Below are 12,336 nucleotides of genomic sequence, written 5' to 3' on the forward strand. Positions count from 1 at the left end.
CTGTTCAAATTTTCTTACTGTAAATTAAACTTTTGATTGAATCTCATTTTTGATAGAGAAAAGAACTTTTTTCTCGTTTTGTGGGGGCCCCAAAAATGCGGGGGCCCGGGGCCCCTGGGCCCCCCCTTAAATCCGGCTCTGCGTATGGCACTCGCTGATAACCGTTGCCATCACTCAAAATATTTTTCACGTTATGATTACCGGAAAAGTTATGTGAATATTTTCCACTGTCATTTTCACGTAGATTTTACGTGATTGTCATTTGAGTTCATCATGATCTGGTGAGATGATTTATCCTGTGAATATTATTCAGTAGACATATGCGTTTCATGTGATTTGCACGTTGAATTTAACTACCGGCAAAGTGAAAAGCATTTGATTAACGGATAGCTACTACGTTTTATAAAACGTATTAATTTCGATTGTGGTTTCCCAAATTCTTGAGCGAGGAATTAGATTTCAGAATTTTTTGAAATATGTTGCTAGATAAATCGCACGGGCAACCAAATTTCCAATTCGAAAATGGATTGAACGACATAAAAACTGACAAATATTAAGACATTCACCGTCGATTACTACTGTTAGCTGCTACTGTTTATGTTCAGGTAACTCCTGGATCTTTTAACTGAATCTGTACAAAATCTGTAAGCTAAAGATTCCATGTCGAATTATCGTTTTTCTAAATCTCACTCATTGGCAAGCCATCGATGAAATCAATTTTATGTTCAGAGACCGAATTACACAACAGCTTCGCCATTTTGATTCTTGTATATTTTCGCACGGAGAGTTCATTCTGTTTGACGTTGCCAAGTTCACGTAGATACTACGTGATTAAACATCGTATGCATGTGATTTTCACGTAGACGTTATGTTTGTCACATAAATCATGAAAACTGACAGAAAATGAATAAGTACAGAAAATTTCACGTAACAATAACGTGAAAAATATTTTGAGTGATTTTTTCTACTTTCCAGCACAAACGGCACGTCATTTGACACACAAGAACACAACAAATCAATTTAAAGTGTTTCACACATGAAAATCACTGTGATGAAACAGTGGGGCAGATTCAAATGCAATTCACTTGAAAGGGATGTTCGAAAAATACGTTAAAAAGTGCGATTCAAAGATGTAAGTTAATGTGCGCGACAACTTAAAGCAAAAGTGAAATTTGATTGAATTTGATAAAAAAAATCTTTTAAATAACAATGCAGAGTCATTTACATGTCCATTTGACTAAACACTTGGATGGAGCGTGCGCAGTTTTTTTAGTGTAGAGTTCTCCAGGCGCGTTTGTCTTAGTGCGATGTATTCGATTTTTCTTTGTTAGCTGTAAGAATTTTTGTGACCTGTGGGAACTGTCATCTAAAAGAGAGAATAAAAAACTACCGAGTTTGATTCACACTCTCACAAATTTTAACATACAATGTAAAGCGGGCCGTGTCGTAGTGTTCGTGTGTTTTCGCTTGGAGAACTCTATAGATGTATGTGTGTAAAGTGTGTGGAAGAAAAACTTAAAACTTGGGCTATTCGACAGTCAAGGCGGAAGCACGTACAAATAAAAAGTTTGAAAACCTCGTGTTCGTGTTTCGTCATTTTCTATCTGCTACACCTTGAATATATATTTCTGGTAAGTCCCATTCTTCATTAACATAACCATAACCTTGCAATAGACCTTCCTATCTGCGCTAGTATTAGTGGTCGATTTCACTAATACAAGTTTTATTTTTGGTTGCTGGTGGTAACATAAAATTTCCTCCTGCCCCGAACTCTTATTCGAGTTGCAAGCCGATTTTTTATTTTATTTCATCTATTTTTCCACTTAAACAAAGTTTGATAAAACAGGCAACACTAATGAACTAGGATTCATAAGTGAAATATTTTTCGAAATTGAATATCAGCTGATTTTTTGGTTGAAAACAAATCGATTTCATAAGGATACATGCCCGCATAATCAATAACCATAAACAAATGATAATCCATATGGTTTAACGATACCCTGTACAGTCGGGACTATATCCCGAACTAGTTGTTAGGCACGTTTTATGGTTATTAATTATGCGGGTGACTAAGCCTGTATTGGTGAGATCTGACGTAGAAAGCTCTATATGGCAGGCAAAAAATTGATCGCCGCTTTTTAACATAAATTTAATCAAACTGATTGCCAAATATGAGAAAAGAATAGTTATTTGAAAAAAGTTAACAATTAACCAAAATTGATGACAAGCGAAAACAACGATTTTGGAACCAAAGTTGAACCAAAGCTTGATCGTGTTCTGACGGTCCTGACACCAAAGCAATAAAAATGCTCCAATAGGGTATTATAGGGGCATGTTTATTATTGTTTTATTTTATACGACATGTCAAAAGTAATACATATTTCACTAACTTTTTTTGATTCAAACAGCAACAAATAGGAGGGTTTTAGACAGTGGCGTAGCGTGATCGTGTTTTTGGGTGTCACCCCCACCAATTTGCAGTGAAATCATCTTGTTATCAAAAATTGCGATAGTTAGCACGTTCGTTTTCAATTGCACTAAATCTACCCAATTTTTGAAAAATTGGTTGAAGTTATACGTTTAGAAGCAGATTTATAAAATATTCAAGAGTTTCACCTTGACCTTCATCTAATTGATAATTAATCTCACGGATGTCACTCTTTTGAAGGTGACACCTATTAAAATTTTCCTCATTTCAACCCTCTAGGGGGTGACACCCGGGTCGGACCGCCCATCAGCATAGATCACCAGAATACAAATTTTCTGATTTTTTTCCGAAATTCTTGAATAAAAATATTATCTTTCATTTCTCTATTTCGGACTTTTTACTAAAAAAATTGTCATAATCGTTGGTTTCGCCGAAAAAAACATTTAAACAACAACTCTTTTATTTTAATTTGAAGTTTAGCATTTTTTTATAACTTATTTTGATCAAAACATTCTTTACATGATGTATTTTTTGTTACGATTTCCTAGGTTTCCTATAATTTATTCTAAGCCAGTTTTTCTGTACAACCAAAGGTTTCTGAATAAGACTTTGAATAAAACCTATGTCGAAGTGCGTACGTACGTACGTTACCTTTTAGGAAATTACTTTTGAGTCTGAAAATTTTGTACACTCGCGAAAAATACTCAGTTTGCTAAGTCAACGTCTTTTGTTCCCTAAAAAACATTTTTACGATTTTGTAGGACAAAACATCTATTTTCAACATTGCACCATTCAAACACTCCGTTCTGGCTTTAAATATATTTTTAGTCGTAAATTCCTTTTTGTACACAACTCCTTTCCAAAAAATAAGTCGTGATTCGAAAATATATTACAAAATAATAAAATTGCCGCCTTTTTCATGGAATTGCTCTCATTGCTCCATACTGAAATATTGAGAACACGAGTAATCTAGCAACACTTACCGTACACACGTTCGTGTTGTCAAATTCAACCAATCAGCTTCAAGACAAACAGCTGTGCAGTTCACTCTTTTGTTATAAGTTTCAAGTGTTTGCGCGCTTTACTTAAGGCCCTTAAGGCAAATTGTTCGAAGCCTAGAAGCGCTAGTTTTGACTAAAATGTGATAAAAGAGTGACCAGGACGATACGGAAGTGCTAATCTTAGAAACAGTTAACTATCACATTTAAGCGACTTTCGAAACTCAATGTGCAATTCATAACAATCCAGACGACAATCAAGCTCAGCCTCAAACAACGCATTCGGTCTAATATGTTATCACTGCTCACTTTATCAACAGCTGTTTCACCTCACTCACCGTCAACAAAAAAATGCAAACACTCGGACCAAAATGTTACCGTCTGTAGCACAAATTGTGTTTCTTGTAATAGTATTGTGTCACCTGGCTCAAAGCCAAAAAGAACCAAACACTTTAGTCGATATTCATGATCTGGGAGTAGTTCGAGGTTCAACGAGTTACACGGCGCGCACGAACCAGTGTTTTGCCAGCTTCTACAATATTCCCTATGCCGAACCTACAACCGGAGCAAAAAGATTCAAACCGCCGACTAGGATTGCTCCATGGACCGCCGTTCGTGACGTAACTCAGCCCGGTCTAGAGTGCCCTCAACCCGATGGACACAATCAAAACGTTGAAGATTGTCTCTCCTTATCGGTGTTCACGAAAAACGTAAGCATCGTGTGGTTAAATTTGAACAATGTTGCGAAATAGAACAAATACAATTTCAGACTAACGGAAGTTTCCCGGTAATGGTGTATGTTCATGGAGGCGGGTTTTATCGTGGATCAGCAGCGGAATATCCCCCGCATTACCTGCTAGAGCGCGAAATAGTGCTGGTTGTTTTACAATACCGTTTAGGCCCGTTCGGATTCTTGTCCACGTTAAGCGAAACAATCCCCGGCAATGCTGGCATATTGGACATCATAATGGCTGTCGAATGGGTGCGCAACTATATCGCCGATTTTGGCGGGGATCCCCAAATGATAACACTTTTTGGTCAATCTGCCGGAGCAGCTGCCATTTCCGCACTACTTTACAGCCCATTGGTGTCGCATTATTTATTCCAGCAAGTTATTCTGCAGTCCGGAGGATCAATGAGCAATTGGGCGATCGATTCCAATCCGGTGGCGAATGCGAAAAATATTGCAAATCTTGTGGGATGCATTGTTGATGACACCACCCTAACAGCTATCGAACAGTGTCTCATGGAGGCGAGCACACAGTCACTTGTGAATGCAACATTGCCGCATCTGGTGGGTTCAAACGATTACTGTCTCCATTTATCACTGATTGATTTAAAATTTATAGCATAACATATTTATCGATGGAATGCAAGACATCAGTGGCATGGGAATGGTCGTTGGAGGACCGTCAGGGTTCTTGCTGCGTACACCACTTCGAAGTGCTCGTCAAGGGCTGATGCGTCACGATGTTCGAATGATGGGTGGAGTTACCAAGCAGGATGGTTCATTTCTTCTCAATAGTTTTTACGACCATTTGGTGACTGACGGCCGTTTCAACCATTCAATGTACATTCAATTTGAACTGGTGGATACCATGAACCGTATCATGCAATTGGACGATAATTCAGGAGCATTACTGGCCTTTGAGATACAAACCTTGTTTAGTGAAAGCGATCTGTCTAGCGGAAACATTACACAAATGGTTAGAGGTCTGATTGATGTAAGATTAAGGAATCAGATTCAGATATTTGCTCGCATAGTGGATTACGTCCATTTTTTTCGTAGATTGCTGGAGCGATTGCGCTGAAGGGTCCTGTTCTGAGAGACATACAGGCAAATGTTAGGATCAGCGAGAAAGAAACTTACTTATACACCTTCGACTATGCAGGAGAACACACACGTTTTGGTTATGGAAAGGATACTTCGCATTACCCGTTCAGTGGAGGCGTCCATCACTCAGACGAAAATATTTACTTGTTCCCCTACCCGGACAAGGTGGCGAACTTAAACCAAGCGGATACTGAAATATCGGAAATGATGCTGGATCTGTGGACATCTTTCGCAATCGACGGGGTTCCCGCTTCGAATCATACTCCGCCATGGCAACCGGTTCATGGTATGTGTCTCTGAAAAATTCGACCAAATCTGTTTCATCTATGCGATAGGTTGTCTAATTATGTGGTTGTATTTTAGGTTTCACGGGACCCTACATGCACATCGATAAACCTGCTAGCATCGAACAGAATTTCTATCGTGAATTCTCTGCTACTGTCAGGGAATCATCGAATGCGTTGAGGTATCTGGGTCAATTTGTACTGATTGTTTGCGCATGTTTGACAGTGATCTTCTGGCGGTTTTAAAACATGACACGACTGTGCAGCATACTCGTCAAGTGTTAATAGACTGAGCATAAAATATGGGAACAAGTTTAATTTGAATGGTTGACGTAATATATTATGACGTGTTTGAGGTTTTTGATATTGCTAACCATTTGTAACATTTTCGTTACTATACGATTAGTCCTACAATTTTATGTGTTATCCAACAAAAATAAAATTTAGAAAAAAAATTTATCGGCAATTTTTCATGACTGAATTTTCCCGATTAACTCGGACAACACGTCCTTCACCAATTCGTGACCCATTAAAAGAAAAATCATGCAAATAATTTTCTCGATTAATTGTCTTTTTTCGTACGCCTTTTTTCAAATACAAAATTAAAGGAAGTCAAAAATAATTTTTGTACTAAAGGGTAAAAGTAAACTATACATATTCAGATAGTCACTAGTTCAAAACAGCTCACGACGTACGATTATTACATCAAACTCATACAAACAACTGACAAAATTGTACGATTTAAACAGTACACTCAAGAAAACTGTGTTGATACAGTTTCGTCTTTCATTTCTTACTTCACCCCGTGCCGGACGGTTGAACGAGACAAAATCGCGTGACCGGCAGCTGTGTCGAGCGCTCCATAACAAGATTAGATCAATCGAAACTGTTTCTCCTTCTGCTTTTTGACTGAGTTTTTCAATTCGCTTCTGGCAGGCTTAGCAAGATGATAACGAGCGCCACATTTATTAGGTCAACATGTTATTTATTCGTTTGATTCAGGTGTAGACTAAAAGGAACATGGAGAAAACATTGTAGAATTTTACTCACGACAGTCAACATATCGTCTTGTGAAGCGTGGTTTTCTTTAACTTTTATTCCTTCATCAGTTAACGCTAGTGGATTTGATTTCCTTTACATAGTATCTAGCTTGCCTGTCAACTTCGTCATCCAACGACAAACTGTCGTTCGATGTAGGTTTACAGGAGCACAGCCAGGGTGAGGCCTGCTGGTGGACAGTACATCCGGCGAGCAAACAGCGTTCCGAGGGTGAGAAGGTTCGTGTTGGTGACGACTTGATCTTGGTGTCTGTTGCCACCGAGCGTTATCTGGTAAGTAGTACACACGCACGGTCGCCATATATTAAATTTTCTAATTCCCATTTGCTCAACAGCACACGACAAAAGAAAATGATCAATCGGTCGTGAACGCGAGCTTCCACGTAACGCACTGGAGCGTTCAGCCTTACGGTACTGGTATCTCGCGTATGAAGTATGTCGGTTACGTCTTCGGAGGTGATGTTCTTCGCTTTTTTCATGGTGGTGACGAGTGTCTGACAATACCCAGTACATGGGGTGAGGACCCTGGGCAGAAGTAAGTTCATTTAGTTCTGTAACCTAATTCATTACTAGTATCATTTCATTTTTCACTCCAGTATCGTCGTCTATGAAGGTGGATCGGTCATGTCCCAAGCAAGATCTCTTTGGCGACTGGAACTGGCACGAACCAAATGGGCTGGAGGTTTCATCAACTGGTCCCATCCGATGAGAATTCGACATTTAACCACCGGTCGCTACCTGGGTGTCAACGATAACAACGAGCTGATTTTGACACCTCGAGATCAAGCCACAACCTCGCAGACAGCATTCGTGCTACGCTCCGAGAAGGACGACCAGAAGGTAGTTCTAGAGGACAAAGATCTCGAGGTGATCGGAGCTCCAATCATCAAATATGGCGATTCAACGGTTATTATGCAACACTATGAAACCAGCCTGTGGGTCAGCTACAAGAGCTACGAAACGAAAAAGAAGGGCGTCGGTAAGGTGGAGGAAAAGCAAGCCATCCTACACGAGGAAGGAAAAATGGACGACGGCTTGGACTTCTCCCGCTCGCAGGAGGAAGAATCCAGGACCGCTCGTGTAATTCGCAAATGTAGCAGTTTGTTCACCAAGTTTATCAAGTAAACATGCAAAAAACGAATACACGTTGAACAATATTAACCACAAAAAAATCTTTTCAGAGGCCTTGAAACCCTGCAGGAAAATCGCCGTCATTCGATCTTTCTGCAGACCGTCAACCTAGGTGAGATGGTCATGTGTCTGGAAGATCTAATCAACTACTTCGCTCAACCGGGAGAAGATATGGAGCATGAGGAACGTCAAAACAAGTTGCGAGCTCTGCGTAACCGGCAGGATCTGTTCCAAGAGGAGGGAGTGCTGAACTTAATCTTGGAAGCTATCGACAAAATCAACGTTATTTCATCGCAGGGATTCCTAGCTTCCTTCCTGGCTAGTGACGAATCTGGCCAGAGCTGGGATATGATTTCCGGTTATTTGTATCAACTACTGGCAGCCATTATCCAGGGTAACCATACCAACTGCGCACAGTTCGCCAACTCGAACCGGCTGAACTGGTTGTTCTCCCGACTTGGCTCGCAAGCTTCCAGCGAAGGCTCCGGTATGTTAGATGTTTTGCATTGCGTTCTCATTGACTCACCTGAAGCGCTGAATATGATGAGAGATGAACATATCAAAGTGATTATTTCACTACTGGAAAAGCACGGGCGTGATCCGAAAGTTCTGGATGTTTTGTGTTCACTCTGCGTGGGTAATGGAGTAGCCGTACGTTCTTCACAGAACAACATCTGTGACTTCTTGCTACCGGGGAAGAACCTTCTGCTACAGACAGGTTTGGTTGATCATGTTGCCAGCATTCGTCCGAACATTTTTGTTGGACGAGTTGAGGGCTCCGCTGTCTATCAGAAGTGGTATTTTGAAGTTACCATGGATCATATCGAACAAACGACCCACATGACACCGCACTTACGAATTGGATGGGCTAATATGACGGGTTACGTACCGTACCCCGGTGGCGGCGAGAAATGGGGCGGTAATGGTGTCGGTGATGATTTGTATTCCTACGGATTTGATGGAGTCTATTTCTGGTCGGCCGGACGTCGAACACGTATTGTTCCTATAGATGTTACCGAACCGTTCATCAAGAAGGGAGACGTTATCGGATGTACTTTGGATCTGAGCGTTCCGGTTATTCGTTTCACCTTCAACGGTGAACCAGTGCATGGATGCTTTACGGATTTCAACCTAAATGGAATGTTTTTTCCCGTGATGAGCTGCTCGTCTAAACTAAGTTGCCGATTCCTCTTCGGTGGCGATCACGGTCGCCTTAAATTTGCTCCACCGATTGGGTTTTCACCTCTAGTGCAGTGCCTTATGCCCACCCAAAATCTTAGCTTGGATCCATGTTTCTACTTTGGAAATTTGAACAAAAACGTACTAGCCGGTCCGTGGATGGTAGAAGACGATACGGCTTTCGTTCCAAAGCCTGTTGACACTACGACCGTAACTCTGCCGGCGTCCGTAGAAACGATCAAGGATAAACTGGCGGAGAATATCCACGAGATGTGGGCTTTGAATAAGATCGAAGCTGGTTGGACTTGGGGTGAACGTCGCGACGACCTTTATCGAGTTCATCCATGTTTGACATCTTTCGAAAAACTACCGGCTCCTGAGAAACGGTACGATTGTCAACTGGCCGTTCAGACGCTGAAAACTATCCTTTCCCTAGGATACTACATCTCGATGGACAAGCCACCGGCACGAATTCGTCCAATCCGTCTACCGAATGATCCATACATGCAAGGTAATGGCTACAAGCCAGCACCACTTGATCTAAGCGCAGCCGTGCTAACTCCAAAGATGGAGGAGCTAATCGATCTCCTCGCAGAAAACACGCACAATCTGTGGGCGAAGGAACGTATTCAGCAAGGCTGGACGTACGGTCTGAATGAGGATGGCGAAAACCGTCGTAGTCCACATTTGGTTCCATACAGTAAGGTCGATGAGGCCATAAAGAAGGCCAACCGTGACACGGCCTCGGAAACAGTTCGCACTCTACTGATCTATGGATACAACTTGGATCCACCGACTGGTGAAGCAAACGAGGCTTTGGCAGCCGAAGCACTGCGTCAGAAGTTTTCTGCTTTCAGGACCTACCGCGCGGAGAAGACGTACGCTGTTACATCTGGCAAGTGGTATTTTGAGTTTGAAGTGCTAACTGCCGGACCCATGAGGGTATGTTCGATCGAATTAGTGGAGAGGAATGTCCTCCTTAACATATACTATCTTGCAGGTGGGTTGGGCTCGCGCAGATTGCAATCCCGGTACGATGCTTGGCAGTGATGATTCTTCTTGGGCTTTCGATGGATATAATGTAAGTATTTTAGCGAACGCTTTGTCACACCCCAATTCCACAACAAGAACCCATCATTATACTCGCTCGCACAGCCCCCCATACAGTCAGTTTGGCCAGCAAAGTACCTACAGTATGAAATTACAGTCTTGACACCATTTCATCCTTACCGTTAGAACCCTTGAACTAGATTAAATGACCGTTTGTATCTGAAACCTTTTTCCCTGCACCTTAACCGCTGATCACACCCCTGGCACGTTGGGTGTCCCGGGCCACTCCTTGCTCGAAACGCGCGCGCGTAGGCCCGTAAACTGCACCTGCACACTGTTGAAGATTTCGGTAGACGCTACCTGATTGGAGATGTTATCGGTTGCTTCATTAACGTCCACGAGCGGACAATGAGTAAGCAAACCTCGTGGAGGACGACAGCTTCGTGTTTAACCTGTTTTGTTTTTTGTTACTTTTTTGCGTCGCACAAGTGTTCATAAACTTTTTTCCGTGCTCAGTCACCTGTGGCCGTCTTCTCGAACCATGTAACTGTCGGTCGACCTGCTTCGACCCAATAAGCTTCGAACCGACAACGACGACACCTTTTTGATGGTTCAGCTTTTCAAAGAAAATTTTTCACAATATCTATGTCGACATTCCATCGCCCTCTGTGATTAGCTACTTGGTGTTTAGCAAATCGAGTCTTCGTTTCGCTCGACTTAACATTGTTCTTTTTTCTCTCTTCTCTTTTTCTCTCTCTCCCTTTCGTCCGTTCTATAAAACGCCGTATCTTGATCACGCCTTCTGCAATCGTCATTTCACGCACAATCGCACTACTACGAAACAATCCTTCACCACACTCGCTCCACTTCCACACTCACACACACTCACACACGCTCATGCTCAAACACACACCATGATTGGTTAATTCGTATTTCGAAATCTTCTGAAAACTACAAAAATTTATAGGAAGAAAAAGTGTCTGGAGGTGCAACGGAATCATTCGGCAAACAGTGGGTACCTGGCGATATAGTTGGTGTATTTCTTGACTTAGTGGATCATACGATCAGTAAGAACTGCAAATTTTAGCCCAGCAGCAAGTGCTCGATTGCAACAATATTAACTCTCGATATGCAACAAACAATACCTTACTTGGCAAAGCAAGCAGCAACCTAGACGCCTACTTTGCATACTATTTTTGTCACTAGTTTAATTTTTATACATAATCGCAATATCAACGCTTACAGTATTTAGTGTACTAGCCTAGTCTCTTCGGAGAACAGTCGAAACTATATAACCGAACTGGTAGATATTACTGCCGTAGTTCTGCCAAAAGTGCAGTCCAGTAGTGCCGATTACTCATCTCTATACAGTTCGTTCTGATTGGCCAGCGCTTTTTCTTATGCGAAATTATCTTGTTTGGGTTTATTTCCTGTCTGATTTGCTGCAATTGGTTGTTCCATTTTAATTTCGTTTGTCAATCTGCTCCGCACCCCGACTACTACTACTACTACTGCTACTACTACTACTATCACTACACACGAGCACCTACTCAGGTCGCAACACTATCTGTCAAGCTGAGAAAAGTAGAAGAGAATGTGACAAAAAAAATATTTTTCCCGATTTGTTAGCATGCATGAGAATTGGATGACTTTTGATTGAAATTTTACGCGCAATATCATCATTATCATTGCATCCTAGGTATTTACCTCATCCACCGAGTGTCGCATATCATAACGACAGCACTAAATAATATGTGAAGCGTTAAAAGATCATGGATCGATTTGTTGTGTAATCTGTACGCTCACACTATTATCAATTGAAAAGAATGTAACTAAAACGGTTTTTGTTAAGTATATATACTAACATTGCTTCCGTTGATTTTTACAACACCTCATCGCTTTTTGTAAGCAAAAATTTCTTTACAAGACTGAAAGCATGACTTTGCCCTTACGGTTGCTGCAATAGCTGACGTTTTTTAACAATACAGCTTGTTTTTCTCTCTTTTTTAATATTCTGTTGAGGAAGTGAGTGACTTTTCACTATATCTGCAGGTTTCTCATTGAACGGTGAACTGTTGATGGATGCTCTTGGAGGCGAAACCACGTTTGCTGATGTCAATGCTCCAGAAGGAGTAGGATTCGTTCCAGCTTGCACCATTGGGGTGAGTTGGAACGTTTTAAAATTAGGTTCGAGTCAAATTTTAACTTCTTTCATACACAGATTGGACAGAAAGCCCGCGTCGTCTACGGTCAGGATGTAGACTCGCTCAAGTGGTTCACGACTTGCGGTCTACAGGAAGGTTATGAGCCCTTCTGTGTGTAAGTATTTAACCCTCAACCACCTCATTATTCGTAAATCTAATCGACTGTGGCG

At 41.4% G+C, this 12,336-nt stretch overlaps 2 protein-coding genes across 39 annotated transcripts in view; both read left to right on the forward strand.

Moving 5' to 3' along the window:
• The window catches only part of LOC129721659 (ryanodine receptor), a 93,724-nt gene that overhangs the window by 44,051 nt on the left and 37,337 nt on the right, over positions 1 to 12,336 (forward strand). For 30 of the 38 annotated variants that reach the window (XM_055674462.1, XM_055674466.1, XM_055674473.1 and 27 more), the window contains 8 exons: positions 6,687 to 6,875; positions 6,938 to 7,137; positions 7,199 to 7,723; positions 7,784 to 9,854; positions 9,913 to 9,993; positions 10,930 to 11,029; positions 12,015 to 12,124; positions 12,184 to 12,281. In XM_055674462.1, the coding sequence (XP_055530437.1) occupies positions 6,687 to 6,875; positions 6,938 to 7,137; positions 7,199 to 7,723; positions 7,784 to 9,854; positions 9,913 to 9,993; positions 10,930 to 11,029; positions 12,015 to 12,124; positions 12,184 to 12,281 (3,374 nt within the window). Of the gene's footprint in view, positions 1 to 6,686; positions 6,876 to 6,937; positions 7,138 to 7,198; positions 7,724 to 7,783; positions 9,855 to 9,912; positions 9,994 to 10,274; positions 10,375 to 10,929; positions 11,030 to 12,014; positions 12,125 to 12,183; positions 12,282 to 12,336 lie in introns of all 38 variants that reach the window. The other 8 variants (XM_055674456.1, XM_055674497.1, XM_055674471.1 and 5 more) reach the window with 1 other exon arrangement.
• LOC129721665 (glutactin-like) lies at positions 1,502 to 5,987 on the forward strand. Its single transcript, XM_055674516.1, has 6 exons — positions 1,502 to 1,631; positions 3,747 to 4,136; positions 4,196 to 4,720; positions 4,776 to 5,150; positions 5,216 to 5,546; positions 5,624 to 5,987. Exons 2-6 carry the CDS (start codon positions 3,798 to 3,800, stop codon positions 5,788 to 5,790), a joined length of 1,737 nt encoding a protein of 578 aa, XP_055530491.1. The 5' UTR covers positions 1,502 to 1,631; positions 3,747 to 3,797; the 3' UTR covers positions 5,791 to 5,987.

This window comes from Wyeomyia smithii, chromosome 2 (assembly GCF_029784165.1).
Source record: "Wyeomyia smithii strain HCP4-BCI-WySm-NY-G18 chromosome 2, ASM2978416v1, whole genome shotgun sequence".
In the NCBI taxonomy this organism is placed as follows: domain Eukaryota; kingdom Metazoa; phylum Arthropoda; class Insecta; order Diptera; family Culicidae; genus Wyeomyia; species Wyeomyia smithii.

What these genes read in the sequence shown, in the direction of transcription:
- LOC129721665 (XM_055674516.1), top strand. Translation starts at nt 3,798, where the DNA reads ATGTTACCGTCTGTAGCACAAATTGTGTTTCTTGTAATAGTATTGTGT. An exon ending in TATCGGTGTTCACGAAAAAC is followed by an intron (nt 4,137 to 4,195) that starts GTAAGCATCGTG and finishes ATACAATTTCAG; the next exon opens with ACTAACGGAAGTTTCCCGGT. An exon ending in ATGCAACATTGCCGCATCTG is followed by an intron (nt 4,721 to 4,775) that starts GTGGGTTCAAAC and finishes TAAAATTTATAG; the next exon opens with CATAACATATTTATCGATGG.